The following is a 20617-nucleotide window of genomic DNA, read 5'->3' on the forward strand; positions in this document are numbered from 1 at the left end:
AAGGAATAGGGGAGGCAGAAGGAGAAGAGAAAGAAGTGCCAGAACGAAAAGGGGAAAAAAAAAGTCAGTTAACGGTCGCTTTTAACGCGCAGCACGACAACACACGAGCCCGGGCGCGCGCGACTGCCCGCACTGGGCGAACGTCGGTCAGAAGATGTGCGTCCCGTCCCTGGCCCCCTTTTTTTTTTCTTTTTCTTTCTTCTTTTTCTTTTAAAAGCTATTACGTTTCGTTGACGGGCGTCGTTGAATAATCAGGATCCGCATACCTGGCATAACTCCGCCAGACTGTCTCTCTTTCTCTCTCTCCTCTTTTTCTTTCTTCTTTTTCTTCTTCTTGTCTTTTATTTATTTATTTTTCTTCTTCCTTGTTTTTGTGTACAGATTTTTGTTTTTTCTCTTTCTCCTTACTCACCTGTGCGTGTATCACCCAACTGGTCATATATCACTGCCGAACCTTCGTCTTTGTTCAATGTGAATATGTTACGTACCTTTTCTTATGTCGCCCGAACTTGAAATTTCATCTTCTTCACCTCAGTTTCTCTTTTTTTTTTTTTTTTTTTGTTGTGACAACGATGGACATAGTCATCTTTTCTTTTGTTCAAATATTCTCTCGTTTTTTTGTTTTTTTTTACTCTTTCCCTTACTTCTCGAAATTCGCGGGACCGCCCGCACATAAATGGAGAAAATGAAATGCAATGGTAGAACGCCGTCGGCGATAGTTGCGCTTCCCTATACAAATGAATGACTCTTTTCATTTAATCGTAGCGATTTACATGATTGTTTTGTGTTGACGATCACTCTTTTTTTTTTTTTACGATTATCTCCCGCTTACACCTTCCGGATGGGGGGGATCTACGGTGACGGCGAACCCTTTTTCTTTTTTCAACTCTCATGAATTTGTGACGAGTTTTTACGACGCGCTGCCAGTCCCCGCACCTGCCAGTCATTATGACATTGAGACCTCGTCTTTGTTTGCCCGTCTAAAAGAAGGAGAAGAAAAAAATAAACAAAATAAACAAAATATTAGAGGAAAAAATCAAATAAAATCAAAATAAAGGGTTCCTTGTGTCTGGGCCAGCGATAAGAAGCCAAGATGTTAGAAAACAGATAAAAAGATCTTTCCCCCTGCGTAGAAAGTATTACGTGTAGGAGTAGTAAACGCTGTAACGGGTCAGCCAAGGGAAGGGTAAGAACGAACAAAAAAGGGAAGGTCGCATGAATAATAGTGAAAACGTTCTGCCATGCAAGAGGCCCTCCAAAACGAACTCTAACGAAATCGGTTTGATACATTACACGCATTAGGGCCCACAGCTGACTAGACCTAGCACAAAAGAGAACAAAAAAGGGGCTAGGCTCGAATGATGTTGTAAAGTTATTACGTAGGCTCCTCATATAACTTTGAAGTCACTGCAGCCTCTTTCGTGACTCTACCCAAATTCTACGGTGCATCAGCGTCTAAATACAGACATGGTTATCTAACACACCTTGCCCTATCTACAATCACAACACGAGATGATCCATGACCGTATAAGCGAGAGGTAGGGCCCCTAGAAAGAAAAAAGAAAATGAGAGACTAAAAAAAAAAACCAAAAACAAAAAAGAAAAGAAAGGAAAGGTTTTCTTGTTGTTGTTTGTACGTAGTGTTACAATGGTACCAGCAATTGGTCAATTCTATCTAACTGGGTGTGTTGCGTGACGCAAAACAAAAAAACAAAACAACCGTGAAAGGAATAGTATGTGGTTTTGTCTCGTGGCGGCAGCGGATATACACATCGAAAAGGAATGGTGTCGGGAATTTCTTTTCATTTTTTGTTGCTCGGCTTCTTTTTTTGTTTTGTTGTGTGTGTGTGGTGCTTTTGGAGGTGGACCTGCAGCCAAAACAAACGGGGGCAGAAGAAAAAGAAAAACAATGGCCAACAATAACAACAAGCACGGCAAAGCGGTTCTGGGAACCATTTTGTTTGTGGCATTCCTATATACTCGGTTTCTCCTTTATTCTTTTATTTTTGTCATTTTTCTTTACAGTTTTCGTGAGTGTGTGCGTGCAAGTTGTTCCGTATTGTCAGACGGAGCCATACATTAGGAGTCCAACTTCAATTTTTGTTTTTTTGTTTTTTTTATAGGTCATGATACATCGCACCCAATGAACTCCCGGACATGCATATTTTGATAACAGGGGGCCACACATAAAGGGAAAAGGCTAGTTTTTTTTGTGACGCTCTTATCGAGTTCATTGGATTCATTTAACGCTTTGGAACGTGTCTGACTGTGTAACCTAGCGGCGATCAAAGAGAAAAAAAAAAAGAAAAAAAAAAAAGAGGAATTGAAACAAAAGTTGTTGTGTTTTTTTCAATGGAAAACGATGTTTGGCTAGTTAAATCCCCCCGCCAACATTGCCAACAGCGGTGTAGGGAGTAAGACTTTTCCATTCAATGCCGCCCAATCCTTCTTTTCTTTTCTTTTTCTCAACTGAAATGGAAGGCAAAGAGAAACAAGGTAGAACATTTCTGTTGAAAGAAAACCGGCTTCTTTTTCATGCAACGGGGGAAATCAAGTCTTGGTCGACCGTCGAGCAAAGTCCCGTCGATCTATCAAACGCCATTTTGATTGATCATCGACTCGGCCCAAGTATAGAAAAATGAATGGCGCTGGCCGCGGTCGAATCATTTATTTATTTATTTTTATTTTGTGTGTGTGTGTGTGTACTATACAACCAAGTCATTTTTACTTCATTTTCTTGCCCTCCTTTCTCTGTTATACTGTTTCATGTTTCCACCGCGAAATCGATCCGATCAAATAATAAAAAATTAATATTTAAGAAAGAATAGAACATTCGATAAACTTCCCGTCCCGTCTGCAATACAATTTGATATTATAAACAATTAGGGCTTCAATGCTAAAGCGCAAGTGATTGTATTAGTTATACTCACCATGGCGTCGCTTCCGACTCAATCTGTACCCTGTCTGTACAACATCAGTATTTACTAGACACATTTAAAAAAAGAATAGAAAAAAGAAAATAAAGAAGTCTGAATGATGGATGGATTGGCTGGCTGACTGACGTCATCCGCACAATTTTGTTTGTTGTAAGCGCGCGTGTGTGTGTGTGCAAATAAACCTCGTATATCCGCGCGTTTCGATTTATAGCGCGGGTAATCCTGCATACATAAACCAGTCACATCTTTTTGGTTCTTGGTTTTGCCAAGGACCAATTGAGCTTGCACGGCGATAGAGATTTGTATATCCCCGAAAAAGTTGGGCCGAAGCATGACATGATTGCGGAATGGACCCGATATCTGCATAGATTTATAGACGAAAATAGCAACAAGAGCGGCCAACGGAAAGTTTCAAATGTTGGCGACTTTGAGGTTTGGCTCGTCCGTCCATCAGTCTCAGCCGCTGCGTTTCGGAGCTTTTGTGTTTCTCTCTCCCTACTTTTCCCCCTCTCCTAGCAAGCGGATGAAGAACTGTTAGTCTCTCCCGTTTTTATTTATTTTTTTTTGTTTACGTTTTGCCGAAGCTGTGCTGGTGGCTGCTATCCGACTGACATGTGATGTATGTTGTTCAAACGCACGGCAAACTCTGGCGAGAATGGAATGTGTCCGGCTCGGCCTCGGCCATTGCTCGATGGCGTTATATAGAAACGATAGTCGTATACTTGAAATAGCCGAATACGACGAAAGAGAAGACAGAAAAACGTGACTCCATTTCTTGTTTTTCTTGCGTGCGTCCTATAGCGCGCGGGCCATCAAGGGGGAATTCAAATGTTTTCGATTTTTCCTTTTTTTTTTTTTTTCTTTTTCTCTCTGTTTTTCTCTGAAGCGCATCACGTATGAGGCGAATATGTACGTATACGTGACGGCTGCAAATAATTTTCATTCTATACACACATAGACAGACCTTGCATTTCCTTTTGTTTTCATTCCCCTTCCAATTTGGACTATTTGATTTTTTGGGGCGGATGTTCGTCTTTGGCGCCATTTCGAGATTTGAACATTTTCGTCGACTGCGTCTCAGCAGCAGCGTTTGATTGTACACCTTCTTATTGCTGAAATCTCTCAGATTGTGTGTCTTTCTTTTACGGGGCGGGGCGGATTTCCGCTTCAGGACACAGCGACAATCCACTTGCTGCTGAAAAAGGCAATTGTATGTAGAATCGGCTACGTCCGCTGTAGAATATGTCGTTGCGACCTTACACCTTACAGGGGACAAAGCGATGGATCGATCGCTAGTACACATCGCAATTGTGCACCCACTAAGGTTTTTATTCGCTTTCTACATTTATGTACAGTACGTGATGAACAAACTCAAGGCCTTAGCACTTTGTGCCGGATCTTGATCACCTTCCCAATCGACGGACTACTCAACTCATACACAACGAGGCCCCACTTCATTCCCTTTTTAAACCTGTTTCGTGTGACCAAAGTGTGGACAAGGAAACAAATTGTTCTTCTTCTTCATCAACTCAAGGATCTCGCGTTTAGGCTGCGATAGATTGGGCCATCCCGGATAGAAGGAGGTAGTGAGGCTTGTATAGGAAAACAAAAAAAAAGGCGGACAGGCGGCGCTCCTTATTTGATTCTCTTGTCTGCTTCCTTCTACTTCTCTTTTTATGTTTCGCCTTTTTTTTTTTTTTTCCTTTCCATTATTTGTAATTGATTGGACGTCGTGTGCTGTGTTGCTGATGACGCTCGGTCTTGCTGGCCAGAGTTGTCGAACCGGACAAAGCCAAGGTCCGATTTCGTCATTACATTTTTGTCTTTTCTCATTCAAAAGGCTATTAGATGTGGGATGCGGATGGGCCCGTCATCGCCGGCAGCTATGAAAGCGCGAAACGGATTTTTTAAATCTCATTAGTCAAATTCAACGTAATCAACTGGGATGGGCTGTTAATCACCGGCAATTTCTGTGATAACGCGACACATGACTGATGCTTATCCTTCTCTCTTCGCATCCTCCTAATGCCTGAGTCCTCTTGCCACTAAACACCGAAGTCCTTTCAAATTCTTTTGAATACTAGAGAGATTTTACCTTTTGTTCACACCACACCTGTCAGTGGCATTTTTAAAAATTCATATTCCAAATTCTCCGTTTTCTCGTTTGGTAATCGCAAGAATATATTATGAACCGTGTATAAAGGATGTATAGTTTCCTCGTTTTCGATATTGACGTGCCATTTTTCTTATACCCTTTTTTTTTTTTTTTATATTTTACACAGAAAATTCGACAACAGGAAAGTATCGACGAGGTAACAGCAGCGACCAGAACAGTACCAGTCCGACTCAGCTGGAGAATGGGGTACGTAGAGAACGAACAGAATATCATAGACGTAATACAATAATCGATTGATTTGTTATAATTGCGTTTTGTAGAAAAGAAGAATAGCGTTTTTTTTTTGTTAAACAATAGCCAATGACTTCACGCAGTTCATAAGTTATTACACGAGTCCTACGCAATTAGTAGTTCTTTGTTTTATTTTTTTGTGGCTTTCGCCGATAAGTTATTAAGCTATTTATGTAAAAACCTTTACGTCCTTTTAGTTTTAGTTAGTCTATTCTTTTCTTCATTTTTATTTAAAAAAAATAAAATTCTTTTGTTTCTTTGTTATTTGTTGCTGTTGGCAGGTTCGTTTGAGTAACGACGTCCGTTTCGGTGCCATGCGAGCGCCGCCAGAACCACTCAAGGTGAGACACTTGATCCCGTGTACTCTTTGTTTATGTTCACGTTACCGTTAAACCTAACGTTCCGGGCCAATTCCATCTTCCTTCAGTTCTTATCCAGCCACCAAATAATACGACAGGAAAACACATTTTTTTCCCCCCCCAGCGCAATCAATAACATTAGAATACATGGAAGATCTAGTCTTGTAGATGACACCGTATAGTAAAACCATTAATCAAGATCGTGCGACAGTAGACAATGTCACACACCACCAGCTCACCTCTTTCCGTCTTCCTCACCTGTCACGAGGCCGATATATTTTCATTACGCTGGCGAGACCCTATGGAGCCAGAACGTCAGGACGTAGTACATGTGTAAGTAGATCGAGCCACGATAGATCACATGTCCGTCCAACCTTAAAGTTGATGCTACAGGGACCTATGTGTATACTAAGCTGGTCAACAATACGCAAGAGCCTGGAAGCTTATCGTTCATTGTGAGTCAAAAAGAGGGAAAGATGACGGATGTTGTAGGTTCTCGATCAACTATTTAGAACGATGGCTGTTTTGATGGACATCGCGGTGAATGATGTAGTCATTAAATAGTGTGCAATACGCTTATTTCGTACGGTCTTTACATTATTTGCTCCTCCAGCGATCGATCTTGACACGCAGCGACGTAGGAACCTTCCATTATTTAATTCGAGTCAACTTCAACTATTGAAAGCAACAAGTTGCAATGCTCGTGCCAGGAAATTCAAGTGTTTTGTGGAGAAGGAAGATTTTCTTTTTTCTTCTGTATCCACTTGTTAGTGAATTAGTTATATTATACGCACATTGAAAATCAGTGGCTTTAGAAATCCTGGCATGGATTTGCAGCGCAGTTTTCCTTCAAGATACTGGGAAAAGGACGTTTATATATACGATGGAATAGATTCAAAAAATTCCAAATTAGCAACTTGAATAGAACAGAGAATTGAGGGGGAAGACTTAGATCCTTTTTTCTATGGTGGACGACGTCCTTGTGTATTCATTTACGTTGTTGTTTGTTGTTTACCATTCCGCGGAGTTGAACCGAACCATTTTCGGTTGGGTATTTTTCGTGATGAAGTTTCTGGGAAAAGAAAAAAGTTTTCGCTTTGATGTTCGGCCTGTCCGCCTGACGACGTACACAACAACTGGCTCTCATCAACCGCATGCGGAGGCGAGCACTTTCAATTGGCTTTCATTATGCAAAAACGACTAATGTAAGCGAGTATGTACGGACTTATACACAAGGAAGGCGGGAGAATGTAGACACACAGCCGCGCAAAGAGAATAATATATGGATGTAAATTTATAGAGAAAATCAAGACGAAAAGAACCTTGGAATGGATGGCATACAGACGAATAGTTTCTGCCTCCACCTCCATAGACGTACGCGTATAACTCGAGCGTATCACGTGGACTTTGTTCTCCCCAGACTCGAGCAAACTCTTCTTGGAAATCTGTTGCTCATGCACTTGTTTGTGGTTGCGCTGCTTTCTTTCTGCAGTCTTTCCTACTCGTCTCTGAAGAATTCTTTCTAGGTATTAAGCACTGAACAAAAAAAGAAAAGCCAGTGCGGATTTCTGACGCTCACTAGTCCGCGTTCTCTCTGTGTTGTTCCAACTATCTCTTGCCATTTATAAGGGGAGAAAAGGAGCACAGCGCATCCAGCCGAGTATTAGATGACAAGGGCAATCGATCACCTTGCATGTGCTCAAACATCATCAGTCGATTGCTTTGGTCGTGCTATTGCCCGCAATACGCTTGCACCTAATTTCCTATCCACGCAAACGAGATGAAGGAGAAAGAAACAAGAAATTGGAGACAGCGAACGACGTAAACACTCGCCTTCCCTCTTGTCTTTAAACTCATCTTTGGCAGTGCCCTAGAGTCTCTTGTCACGGAAAACAGGGAAACAAAAAAATGATATGCAAAAAAATGAGTCCTTATAGGGATGATAAAGAAGCAAAAAAAACAAAGAGGATGCAGAAAGAATGGAAGCAGACGAACGACGTAGGATTTAGAAGAAAGGAGAAAGACTGCACTTAAATGCCACATCAGCTTCTTCGACGATCACGGCACTCTTTTCCCTCTATACTCGATTAACGATCGCGGTGGCGGGGCTAGAAGAAAAACACACAGCCGCCGTATAGGACGAACGACACAGAAAATGCAAGGGAAACAAAAACGACTACATCTACCGTATCCTCCCGCGCTTAGCGCTAGGGTTCGTAAACTTGCCTATGTGCAGTTATAGTCTTTTAGTATAAAACAAGAAGAAAAAGGGAATTAAATGCGAGTATTAGGCTTTTCAACATCTACTTAGCACTTTGGGCACCGTCAGCTCGTTGTGTGTGTGTGTGTGTTCATTATCTTTTTGAATCACTCCTTTGAAACTTTGGAATCTATGTGCTTGCAAAAATGGAGGACTAAAAAATGGAACAAAGAAGAAACGACACCTAATTATGGGAGATTGAGCTCGTCTTCCTTCATCACAGCTAATCGAGACAGGAAACTAGCAACTAATAAACAAAAGGGAAATATTTGAAAGGAGTAGCAAAATGGCTAATAATCCATGTTAAACTACTGGGCATAATAAAGAGATTTGACGAGACGGAAAGGACCGTTCGTTTAGTTTATGTTTCCTGTGCTGGTTACCAGATATCTCCATGATTAGCACGCTGCGGCAGTGACACACTAGATGCGTCCATTTTGTTCTTGTCTCTTTTATCCAGCAGCTCGTCTATACACAATTACACAGTCGAAGCAAAACAACAATATTACGCTCAGACAGGGGAAAAGAAAGAACGAAAATAGAGAGACAGACTAGAGCCCTTTTTTCTGTTTAGTTGTTGTTGTTGTGTAGATGAGAGATTGGGTGACATTAGTAGTAACAACAGCATTAACAAGAAGGCTATTATATTGACGCGTAAGCTGGAATAAATAGAAAACGTAAAAGGATTTTGTTTCTTTTTCTTTTTTGAAGCTTCCCATCACTTTGTTCGCCGTATCATGGGCTTTTCTCGTTTATCTCGTGAGTTTGAAGCGACATAGACGTATACCGAAAAAGTTCCGGATTGATGTTCAACACCGTAATAAGGCTGTCGTCAGTACGTTGGCCATCTTGACTCGATTGAACAGGATAAAAGGACGTTCTGGTTCTAGACTGACCGATCTGTGTGGCCGGCTAGACATGGATGTTGTATGTAAGGCTGTTCCCTTTTTTCTCTAGCTGCACACTAAGTCTTCGTAGACGCCTATTTTTCGGGTGAAAAACAGGGTCTCTGAGGACCTTCTGAAGATTGAAATGTAATCAAGGAATGACGGATTTTGTCATCTTTTATCAAGTACGCAGAGGTTTACACATCACAAGAAGAAGAAGAAGAAAAAAAGATAGTACGGCACAAAGCCGATATGGATTCCATACAGTCCACCGGCAGATGTTAGCTTTTGGGAAAAGAAACATTAAAAAGAAAATAGATAAAGGGCGGCTCCAAAAAGAAGATATCAAATATGATTTTGGTGTGGCCTGAAAGATTTCTCAGCTATAGGTCTGCGCTGCTCGTCAACCTTGTCTTTTTCGATGTTATGCAACATCTCTAAATATTGAGCTTAGGCGCACGCAGTCAGTTTTCTGTTAAGGCTGAAGAACAAAAGAGAAAAAAATATATAGAATCAAATAAAATCAAAACATGCCCAGAGAAGCGGAAATCTTTCAAGAGAAACACACAAGACAGCGTTGACTTCAAGCTTCTTTAATCATAAATTATTAAATACCGTAACCCGGAAAAGTGTAGCACGCCAGCGGCAGCCACTCAGATTATGTACAGTGTCATGACGTATAGTGTACGTTTAACTTTTATGCGACCATGGTTTAAAAAAGAAACGACTTTAAGAAGAGCTATCCGTTCTCTTCTGGTTGATTACGCGATAGTTCACGGTTTGAACACTGCACATACAGGCAGACCTCTTTCTACATACATTTATATTGCTGATGAACTATACGTCTATGGACATATCATCTCGAAAGCAGCAGTGGCAGTTGCCCATCTAAACGAAAGAGAGCTCTTATTATAAAAATGGCACGGGCATGTCTAGCTGATGGCGACATAATCCATGCATCCATCCATCCACGTCTGCTAATGGCATATTGCTTCGAGTTCAAAGCAGTTCGCTAGCGGGGAACTAATCAACGAGACGAGGCTGGATCGTATAGGAAAAGAGGGGACGGATGGCGAGTGAGAGAATGACTTGCAGTGCGTTTCATGTTCATAAAAATTGTGGCAGCCTGTTTAAGAAGACTGCATTTTTCATCGTATATTTCAACGGCTGATTAAAGTCTCGCAGGTCACGACCACCGCGCCTGGAATTGCAACTACCCAAAATGAAAATGAATAATATAGCGAAGAAGATGCCTGCCGTTCTCTTACCTCCTTTCAACCGGGTTACTATGAGGAAAAAATTGTGTCGTACAGTACACAGAAAATTTTTTGAGTAGGAAGGAAAACATCAAAGACCGTTAGTAAATACTAATTTATTAGATGAGAGAGACTACGGCGGAACTACACGTATGAAAAAGGGGAGAAGAGACAAGGACAAAACGGAAAAGAAAAGCATTTTGGAAAATTAGTTTTCAAATGAGAAAAGCGATTCACCGTAGCCGTCGACTTGGCTGACTAACGCTTTCAGTTTTGAATTTAAACAAAAGGTGATGAGAACAGCCGGTGAAAAATTGTAAAGACTCATCTTGCTTGTAAACAAAAGACTGGCGAGAACATGCAAACCAAAAATGCGACGGATGGAGACCCATTACATAGAAGGAGGAGAACAAACAATCAAGCCCCGTTAGTCCGCAGTCTTCAGGTGCCAATCAGCTGGCGTGCAAAATAATAGAGAAATCAACACACAACCCATCTCCAATCAATCGTTTTTTTTTTTTCTTCTCCTGCTTCTTCCTCAATTAGCTTTATTGTTATAAATGTCTTCATACACAAAGCCCATTACAATTTGATGCTAAACAGCATTAATTGCGTCGTGCTGTTTTGGACGTACGACTTTTCAAAGGGAGACCCACTAACGAGGCCGATAACGCACATGACGTATGCTGCAGGTTTTGCTCTTAATTTTCAATGCTTCTGCTTATCAAGTGCTGATGTCTACCTCTGTTAATGATTCTTATCAACTAGCTCAAGTAGCTATAACATAGACTATTTAACTACGGGACAAAGGTTTGCAGTGCGTCTGGTTTTTGTCTCAGCTTTATTGTCCCACGGGCTCGAGCTGTTTAACAACGGTCGCTAATCAGGCATTATTGTGCTCCGTAGTTTTTTATGATTGATTTTTCTGATTGGGAGGAGAGCTTACGACACACAACAGTAATCGCTCCGAATGGCGGCGAGGAGAATACTTGGAAAATCGTGATGACACACACGAACAAAAAAAAAGCGTGACTAATTAGCCAAGCATGCACGAACAGAAAGATGGTTGCCAAAACAAAAAGAGCGTGGAAACCAGGTGGTAAATGGTTTCCCCTTAGTCATTTCTTTATTATGTCATCCTTCGTCTTGTAGCTGTCCCTATGTCGGTGACATCATTCTTTTTATATTTCCTGTTTGTCTCTTTAGGTAATGTTGGTCTTCGAACGCGAGGATGCCCAAAGTGACGCATGGCTGTGGGCCTGTCGGAAGCTGGCCAGTCGTTGCGGCGGCACGGAGATGAGCCACAGCAACAGCCGGAGTAGCCACAGTAGCAGCAGCAGCAATAGCCACGAAATCCATCATCAAGACGTGCTTGTCCGCACCCTTCAAACGGAGCTCGTCCAGCGCAAAATTGCTGAATTGGAACCCAATTTGATCGTTATCGACCGGCGCTCAGCTAGTCGTAGTCGCGAAGTCGATGCTCTCTGCAGGTGACGTTCTATAGTCTCTATTCTTTCGCAGTCATGTTTATCCGTCCTGTTTTCGCTCTTCGTGATCAAGAGCCATCGGGATATTTTGTCATTCGGATTCGATTAGAAACTCGACAGCTGCAGAACAGAGGAAGCAAATCGATTTCCAATAGTGCACACCCTGACGGCCATAACACGAGCACTCTCTACGTAATCTATAGCCACATAAACGTCAAATATCGAGCTCGGGATTTCCCTATTTGAAAACTCTTTTTTTTTGGTGCACATTTCGGTGACATTTGGTTTTCGTTTTCAGCAATATCGCTAGAAAGACGCAGTGTTCTTTCCTCCCACCACTTATGCATATATAGTCTACGTATAGGAGGATGTAGAGTGTAACGAAACTGAAGAACTTTTGATCGATATTGATGTGCGTGAACGTTGCACAGGCCGAATGAACTAGACTTTCTCTTTGTTCTTTTAAATTTCTTTTTCCCGTTCAAATCTGACGCAGAGGGATAATTAAATTTTGCATATTCATAGAATTAATGTAAGTCCAAATTCTGCATTTGGCATGAAGACTCTAGACGACGTTAAAGCTAAAGGAAAGCAATAACTAAGAGGCATTGAATCGAAACTAAAATAAAGGCAACGCAAAAAAATTGAATTATAAAAAGGCTTTTCAAGCCGACGTCATCGTTGGGAGTGGAAATCTGGCATATATGAAGATGAAGTGATTTCCATGGAAAAAGAAAAGAAAACATTTTGACAAATCCACCAACCCTGTTTTTGTTAACGGGGTATATCGGCTAGAGTTTGAAAATTTATACTTACCTACTCGGTTGCGTCTTCAGTTAGACACCGTCTGTTGGGACCCAAACAATACACGCTAGATGGATAGCTTGATAGATTGACGTCATACGGCTAAAGTTTTTCTTGGATACCCGAAGTGAATGGAGCCGTAGAGAGCAGAACACCAAAGCTGCATAATACTCTACAATCCTCTTTTTTTGTGTGTGTGTGTGTGTGTGTATCCCCAGTTTACTCAACCGTATCTTTTTACTCTTCCCACTTCAGACATCTTTGATGTTGTACATAACATTAAACTGGAAATCCTCTGCTATTGTTGACGCACGCGAGCTTTCACGGCCGCGTTCTTTTTCTCGCAATTCGTGTTTTCCACGTCATAGCCGTTCGTTGAATTTGTAAAGACTTCATTGATTTCATTTATTCTTCATTGATGACATGGTTTCTGTTTACGACCTTGGTTACAGGTGGATCCGAACGCAGCCAGGAGGTAACTACCCCATCATTCTCGCTGTCGTTAAACGAAAGTAAGTAGCAAAACAAAACAAAAAACCGTGTCTTTTCTTTCATTTCGTTTGATATTATTACGTTGGGAAGAATAATGCAATCATGTCGGACTTATTATTTAAGAAGGAAAGGCTTCATAGATGAGTCACGTCAGATTTCAACTTCAGAATATAACGAGGGCGAATGGGAAGGAACGAGAGAGTAGATCGAGCAAAATCGTTGGTACCCGCCACTCTCTCTGTCTTGAAAGTAACGAGCCTTTCAGTTTCCCCTTTTGTCTCTGTGCCCATTGTCTTCGTTCACATAATATGTCTGGCACTTTTAGCTTTTCCCTTCAATCTCTGGGACATTTATTTGAATAAAAACGGAGGAGACGAACAGACGACAAGGAAAGGGGTTCATGAATCATGACGACGGGAACCTGGCGGGGGGCAACCATCGATCAGCACGGACGGGCTAAACAGCAGCACACCATCAACTAGAAAGTACGACCTCGAACGAATGTGATTCCATTTGATTCATTCCTCGTCGATCTCTCGACTCACCAAAGAGGCATTGGCTGTGTAATGGCTGGCGTCCATGTAATCATTCCACGAATAGTCCGCTGGTCACTACACAGTGATGGAGAGCTCATTCCTATTAGCCCCCTTCCCTCCTCATTTATGCACATTTTTTAAAAAGCTTTTTTGTTTTTATTTTTGAAACGCGTGACGTATAAAGTTATCGCAGTTCACGCAGGACAAGCAAACGAGAAGGAGTATATTAAGTGCAGCAGCCTGAACGCGGGCAAACAGCTTCCGAACGACACGCTTTTGAATCTTTCTCCTTTGTCTCTCTCTCTTTTTCTCTATCCTGAAATTTTGCAATTTTAATTTTTCCTGGTTATTGTTAGTTTACTCTCGTCTTTTAATTTCCCTAGTCACGATATGGGGACTAATATTTCATCAAAAACGATAGAGCCTCGTGTCCTTTTAAAAGGTTTAACAAGATATTCTTCCATAGTTTTTTTTCCCCTCCCTCTCTCAATATTCGTCATCTTGTGGAAGCTCTTGACGACGGATCTTCTATTCCAAATCCGTAAATTAAAAAGCTTTAGCTCGACCCACGCAAGAAAATAACTTGCGGCTAAATTTCGATCGGTTGCGTTTCCCTTTGCGACTTCTCATCCAATCGCAGTCTGTTGGATAGTTAAACAGTTGACTCGCGAATCACGAGTCTAGAGGCGATCAACACCGTAGCAAGTCCAAATGCATCATCAGTTCTGCTCATCAAGGGGGGAACCGACGGATGAAGCACGAGCTTTCACCTTTAACCAGCCAATATAACAAGCCCACGCAGTTGGTTGATGATTTGCCGAGCGACATCATCAGATGCGGCGTCCACCTAAAAACGAAATATATTCAAGAGTAATGAGTTCCTAACTAGCCCTGCGTCATCCATAAAAACAATTCACAACGTGGCGGCGTCAGTGCGTTAGCCTCCATCGATTTCGCCAACGCGCGTGTTCAAAGAAAATTGGCAGCTTCTCTCTCAGCTCTGACTAGGCATGCAGACGGCGATCGTATTCTTCATGCGTCGTTCAATGTATACTCTATGACTTCTTCCCGAATGGTTCGCCATTCGTTGCAAGACGTCACAGTTTCAAGCCTCGCTGGAGTTTAGTTCGTATAAATCAAGACATTTTGTTTTGCTTTTTCGGCGTCTTCGATGGCGCCAGAGGATATCAAACAAACTTTTTTGGTTCATTGAATCACTATATATATTGGGTATTGTAAGGTCATGTACACTACCTCTCTCTAGAGGCAGAGGGGTCTGTTTGAGCCAACAAAAATCTTTTTGATTTACCGCAGAATTTTACTTTTTCTCGCGTGAGTTTCTATTAACTTAGTATGATATACTATAGGATTGAATGATACACTAGGAAGGGAGAAGTTAGGGCAATCTTTCATTGCTTTCTTCCAGCTGATAAAGGGTCTTCAGGGAGACATGGATCATGTTCTCGCCCAGTGTTTTGTACTTCAGACCTGAAAACCCCTGCAACTACCTGTTCTTGTCGGCCAAGCAGAAGATATATTGCTTCTCATGCGCAGCGTTACGTAAAACTAGAAACGTGTATTTCTATACAGAGCTAATAATCAATTACCGTAAGTATATCACTGCGGATGAGCCTGTACGTTGCATTTTCTAGCAAAAAAAGATCCAGGAAATAGATCAGCCGGATCATTAAATAACACAAGTTTAAAAGGGAAGAAGCACTGTAATTGGCTTACCCTTAATCAAATGTAGTTAGCCTACCTGTTGAGACAGCCTTTCTTTTTGTTGGTTGTTTTGGCGTCTGATAAGCCGATTGGGTTTTGTATTACACACGGCAAAGACAGCTAACGTTATTTAAAGATGGACACTGGTCTTATACGTGATTCTCTTGGTTATATTCCATTTTGTCTTTGCTCTGCGTTAATACCCGCTCTTGATTCAATTCAGCCGAGTGTGGCCCTTGGGTCTATGACGGTGCAAGTTCTAGACGCTCGCACGAAATCTTAAGGCATCGGATAGAACACAGAGCCCGAAGGGTATCAAGGATGTTGACGATGATGAACGTGACAATGATTTGTTAATAATCGCAATCCGCTCTAAATGAATCGGTTCGCTGATCCGTGTAGAACTATTCGGCGTTGAGCCATTGTCATTATCCGCGTTATATTGGATTGTTGGCATTGTTCCATTCTCGTGTTCAGATTCCATTCCTTGTTCTTTGGTATGTCGCTCTATATTGGTGCATTGTGGTCTTTTTCAGTTTACTGGAACGCGAAGAATCTATTGTAAGCAGCATCTTACATATTGGATACGATCGGGTAAGCCTCTTGTTTGTCATTCAATTAAAAAATCACTAACACGTTTTCTTTTTTTCTATTTCGCACATTAACTCGGGGTTTTCTTCCGTCTCATCTACTCCGTTCTGTTTTGACACGCCAGTGTTATCCAGAGAGCGGCAACTTGGGATCGTGCCTAAGTGAATTGTTGATGTTGGAAGCCAGTGAGCTGCAGTCACGCCAGCGTTTGCGTTTGGCCGAGGCATCGATGACAGTAGCAGCAGTCACGAGGGGTATGACGACCGTGATAACGACACTAATGCTGTCTTTCATTTGGCCTAGTGCATGACCATTCAGTGATTAGTTATCCCTTATTTCCCTACAGAACTGGTAACAGTGACGGACGGCCATTTTAATATCCGCTACATCAATCCGGGCGTGGAGCGTTTGCTGGGCTTCACGGCCGATGAAATCGTCGGCAAGAACATGATCGAGTTGTACCGATGCGAAGCGGGCAACAATCGCTACGACATCAACGACGCTGCTCAACATGTGCTGACCAACAAGACGAAAGAATGGGAGGGCAGTTGCTTCGTTCGCCGGAGAACCGGCGATTCTGTGCCGCTCTACACCCGCATGATTGCCGTTCACTCCACCAAAACAGAGCAAGTAGCAACAATCACTAAGTGTAGTTGGTACAGCATAGATATAGCATCGACGTGCACAGCTGACAAGCACTCTGTCACATCCCATATTCGTCGTGGTGAGGAATGCTGGTTACCTACTTGGCTCCAGCTGCTGAAAGGAGACATGGCATCACTCGCGATGTTAGAAAATTCAAAGTGAACCTCGTTCCAAAGAGACAACAAAAAATAAATAAAAGGGAGCTACTATTCGTCAATAGTCTGGTTATCTTTGTCTGGTAGACATACGACGAGAAGTTCGTTTTGTGCAATGTCCATATTGCACACTGTACATCGTAACAGTAAACTTGCTTGTCCGGTAGCAGTGTAAATTTTGCCTAACATGGTGATGTGTTTGACAGTTAGCTACTGATGATTATAGCCCGTTTGGATATGAAAGCTTATCCAAAAATGGGGAGACGTACGCGTAAGTTTTCGAGTCATATACTTTTTTTTTTCTATCGTCCTGGTCAATGACACAGTTCTTTTGATAACTTTGGGAGATGGGCATCACAAAGCCGAGACAACTGAGAATGGAAGTTTGATCGACTGAAACGTTCAAGGCCTCTGAAAGTCCAAAATACACAACTGGGGATCTTCTTCTATTGTAGGCCCTTCAGTGTCCAAATTCAGAGTAACTTTTTGGTTGTTAAGCTTCCGTCTCTATGTGGCAATTGTCAGTCAACTGCTAGACTCCCAGCGCATCCGCTTGGGTGCGTCTTACAGCAATAAAACGTCACAATTCTCTGACGAGGCCATGTTAAATGCATAGTCCCTTTTTTTCTTCTTGTGTTTCGTTAATCGCTTTCTCCTTTTTATGTCGTCTCTTCTCTTTTTTCCTTCCACTGTGTTTATGTCAGCCATTATCATGAGCAACAGAAATCCATCGCCAAGTAAAGCGCATGAATGTCAAGAAAGAAGACGGAAGCATTATTGCATAAAGATTAGAATACGAACAATAATAGAGGATGGAAAAGAGGGCATGCAACAGTACAAGAGGAAGTTCCCTCTCATAATGTCTTAGCAGTCTACGATATCGTTAGTCATGCTTCTCGTTTTCTCATTGTAAAATAATCAGCAGCTCAACTAGCGTTCGTCGTCGCTCAGATATCGCAAACGTGTTGATTGTTTGGACATTGATGCATCTTTTCCTGTTTAGAAACCTTATAGCTCGATTTTACGTGTACTAGTAACCAGTAAGTTATCGATTTGTTTTGGAGTACTCATTTTACACGTGACGACAAACAAAAGGAATTCTGTCTCATTAATGTGTTTTCTTATTTTCTTTACCTTTTCTGCCCCCCATTCAACATGGAAAACAAATGCATCCGGTAAATAGAAACGAGACGCCCGATTACGTGCTGTTGCTGCAAGAGCCACCGCCATTGTTCATCGACAAATCGCTTTCTGGTGATATGGGAGCTTACGATTTTTACCCAATGCCACGAAGCTCTCTCCACTCGGTCAGGAAAGCTTCCTATGACGTCCGTTCAGTCGGCAGTGACGGTATCTATAGTTATAATCCATCCGTTTTATCAAGTTTTTTTTTTTTTTTTTTTTACGTTTTTGGATCTTACACTTATCGGATATATACATATTTTTTTACATTTAAACAGGAGCAATTATTAGACGCCAGAGCTTGGCTCGGCTTCATTCGATGGCAATTGAGGGCCCCATCACTAAAGTAATCAACATCATCACGGCTGCTCAAGAGTCCAGTCCCAACTATATTTCTCAGGCTCTGGACAAGGTATAGATCCATCTTAAGTTACGAGGAAATAATAGGAATAAAATAAAAACAAATCAATAAAAGCTGAATAACAAAATCTAGTGAGGATGATATGAGTTTTAACTGGACCAATCAAACTTATCCATTTTTTCCAGGTACTGGACATTTTACGTTCCACAGAACTGTTCGCACCTCACGTCGCCGAAGTGAAAGGAAGAAATGAAGACCCTGTTACGACCGATTTAGTCGGCGCCCTCCTGCTGGTTAGTTTCGTTCGCTCACCTATTTTCGTTTTTTTTTAAATATTTTTACGCAATTCCCTTTGATTCGACGCTTGTAATATCCGAACGTAAAGACGGGGGAATGGGATATAGAAATCCGAATACCTTGTACACGCATACCATACAGGCCTCTATAATCCTAAGAAGTTTTGAAGCATATCTTCAAATTACTCAACATGCAATTTATCATTGATCAAACAGGGACAGAAGCAGCCCGGCTACATTCGACGGAGCTCCAACGAGACCTCCTTGAAATCCTCGCACAGCCAACTGTACTCGAGACCCTTGTTACCGAGCTTGAATAACATCAGCATTCCGATTCAGTTGAGAGAAATGCTTGAGAATGATTCGCAGTGGGACTTTGATGTCATCCGTCTGGAGAAACTCACCGGCAAACGGTAAGGAAAACGATTTGAAGAAAAATGAAGGGAGGGCAAAGGTCATGTTCAATGCCTTTACCGCGTTTGCTGTATCTTTCAGGCCGCTAGTTTGGCTCGGCATGACGATCATGACTCGCTTCGAGGTGCCGAGGACGCTCAACTGTGACGAGGCTACTCTTCAGAACTGGCTGACGGTTATCGAGGCCAATTACCACTCTACCAATACGTACCACAATTCGACACACGCCGCTGACGTCCTCCAATCAACGGCCTACTTCCTGCAGCGCAACCGCATCAAGGCGCTTCTAGATCCTCTCGATTTAACAGCCTGTCTCATTGCAGCCGCCATTCATGACGTCGATCATCCAGGGAAGACAAGGTATCTTATTTGTCCACCATATAATCTTGCGAAAATTGCGATGAGTTAAATTCCACGATAAGAAATGGACGATTGACTCGATCCTTGTAGTCGCCATGTTTTCACGTTTCAGCGTGAAAATAGCGGCTCTCGTGTAAGATGCGTCACATGATATTTACGTCCGTGATTGGGACTGTGAAATTTACACGTTGGATTACGACCTTGCGGGAAAATATTTTAGATTATATCCCTTTGCCTTGTGTTTTTCTCAGCTCTTTGTATTTCAGCGCAGGTTCATTATGAGGGCACTGCCATGTTCGATAGAGTGGGGAAGGCGTTATATTTACAATAGCTTAACATGTTTGGTTGCCTAAATGCGACTGAACTTCTAACCTGGCGGCTTATTAGTGCGATTCTTTTATTTCGTTATCGCTGCTATGCCAACCGGCGAGCCAAAGATTTTTTCTAGAAGACTTTGAGAGGTTGAATTGGGAGACCTTTGAATCGTGATTGCACAAGCCGTGTCACGTTGCCAACTGTTATGTTTTTCAATCTCGCGGGTTCAGACATTTTCCCCGTCAAAAACAAATCCATCCGTTTGTGAATTTCAATTCGGGAGAACGACTCCTATCTCAGCTCTGCTTGTATAACAAATTTTTTTATTTACTTCCCTTTTTCTTTTTTTTTTTCGTCAAAATGACATGCATCTAGCGGGTTCCTCTGCAATTCCGGGAACGAGCTGGCCATTTTGTACAACGACCTGAGCGTTCTCGAATCACATCACGCAGCGCTGGCATTCAAATTGACGTGCGCCGATGATAGAGTCAACATTTTCAAAGGTATGTTTGACAAACCAACTTTACGAAGAAAAGAGTTCAAAAATGAATAAAAATTAAGCTGAGTAGGGGGGTGGGGGAGAGAAAGGAAAGTAATGAAATAAGAAGAAAAAAAAAAAGGCAAATTGAAGAAAACGCTCCCACCGTTCACTTTACGCCTCGGTGACAGTACAAGAATAAATAACACTCGTCGAAGATTTTTCACACGATGCCAGACGGTGATTGTTTGACTGTTGGCGGCAGTTTTTTTGTGTCCCCTGCCGGGACGGCTGCAGTCACCGTGACCAATTGAGCGCAGAGTGTTTTTGGCAAAAGGGAAAACATTTTTATTTCTAATCCGCTCCTTAAAAAATTACAATAAATAATTACCAATAAATGTAATATATGTGCAGTTGTGCTATAAATTATGTTGCCTTTAATGCGAACGTGTCTTTGGACGTTGAAGGATTGGACCGAGAAAGCTACAAAGTCATTCGGCAGAGTATCATCGACATGGTGCTGGCCACCGAGATGACCAAGCACTTTGAGCACCTCACCAAATTTATCAACATCTTCGCCAAGCCGTTCCTGCGCCAAGACGAGGACCAGTACGAGGTATAACGTCGTAAGACATGGTCAGCTGTTTGTAGAAAAATGTTGGAAAGAAAGATCT

At 42.0% G+C, this 20617-nt stretch overlaps 1 protein-coding gene across 2 annotated transcripts in view; it reads left to right on the forward strand.

Moving 5' to 3' along the window:
• LOC116917183 (high affinity cAMP-specific and IBMX-insensitive 3',5'-cyclic phosphodiesterase 8A) overlaps positions 1-20617 on the forward strand; it is a 32991-nt gene that overhangs the window by 9359 nt on the left and 3015 nt on the right. Inside the window, exons 3-16 of one of the 2 annotated variants that reach the window (XM_032922556.2) lie at positions 5219-5298; positions 5625-5684; positions 11312-11595; positions 12849-12908; positions 15683-15740; positions 15862-15991; positions 16063-16363; positions 17721-17887; positions 17998-18131; positions 18266-18373; positions 18593-18789; positions 18872-19150; positions 19841-19968; positions 20411-20559. In XM_032922556.2, the coding sequence (XP_032778447.2) occupies positions 5219-5298; positions 5625-5684; positions 11312-11595; positions 12849-12908; positions 15683-15740; positions 15862-15991; positions 16063-16363; positions 17721-17887; positions 17998-18131; positions 18266-18373; positions 18593-18789; positions 18872-19150; positions 19841-19968; positions 20411-20559 (2135 nt within the window). The remainder of the gene's footprint in view (positions 1-5218; positions 5299-5624; positions 5685-11311; positions 11596-12848; positions 12909-15682; positions 15741-15861; positions 15992-16062; positions 16364-17720; positions 17888-17997; positions 18132-18265; positions 18374-18592; positions 18790-18871; positions 19151-19840; positions 19969-20410; positions 20560-20617) is intronic. The other variant, XM_032922557.2, reaches the window with a different exon arrangement.

This window comes from Daphnia magna, linkage group LG2 (genome assembly GCF_020631705.1).
Source record: "Daphnia magna isolate NIES linkage group LG2, ASM2063170v1.1, whole genome shotgun sequence".
Lineage (NCBI taxonomy): Eukaryota > Metazoa > Arthropoda > Branchiopoda > Diplostraca > Daphniidae > Daphnia > Daphnia magna.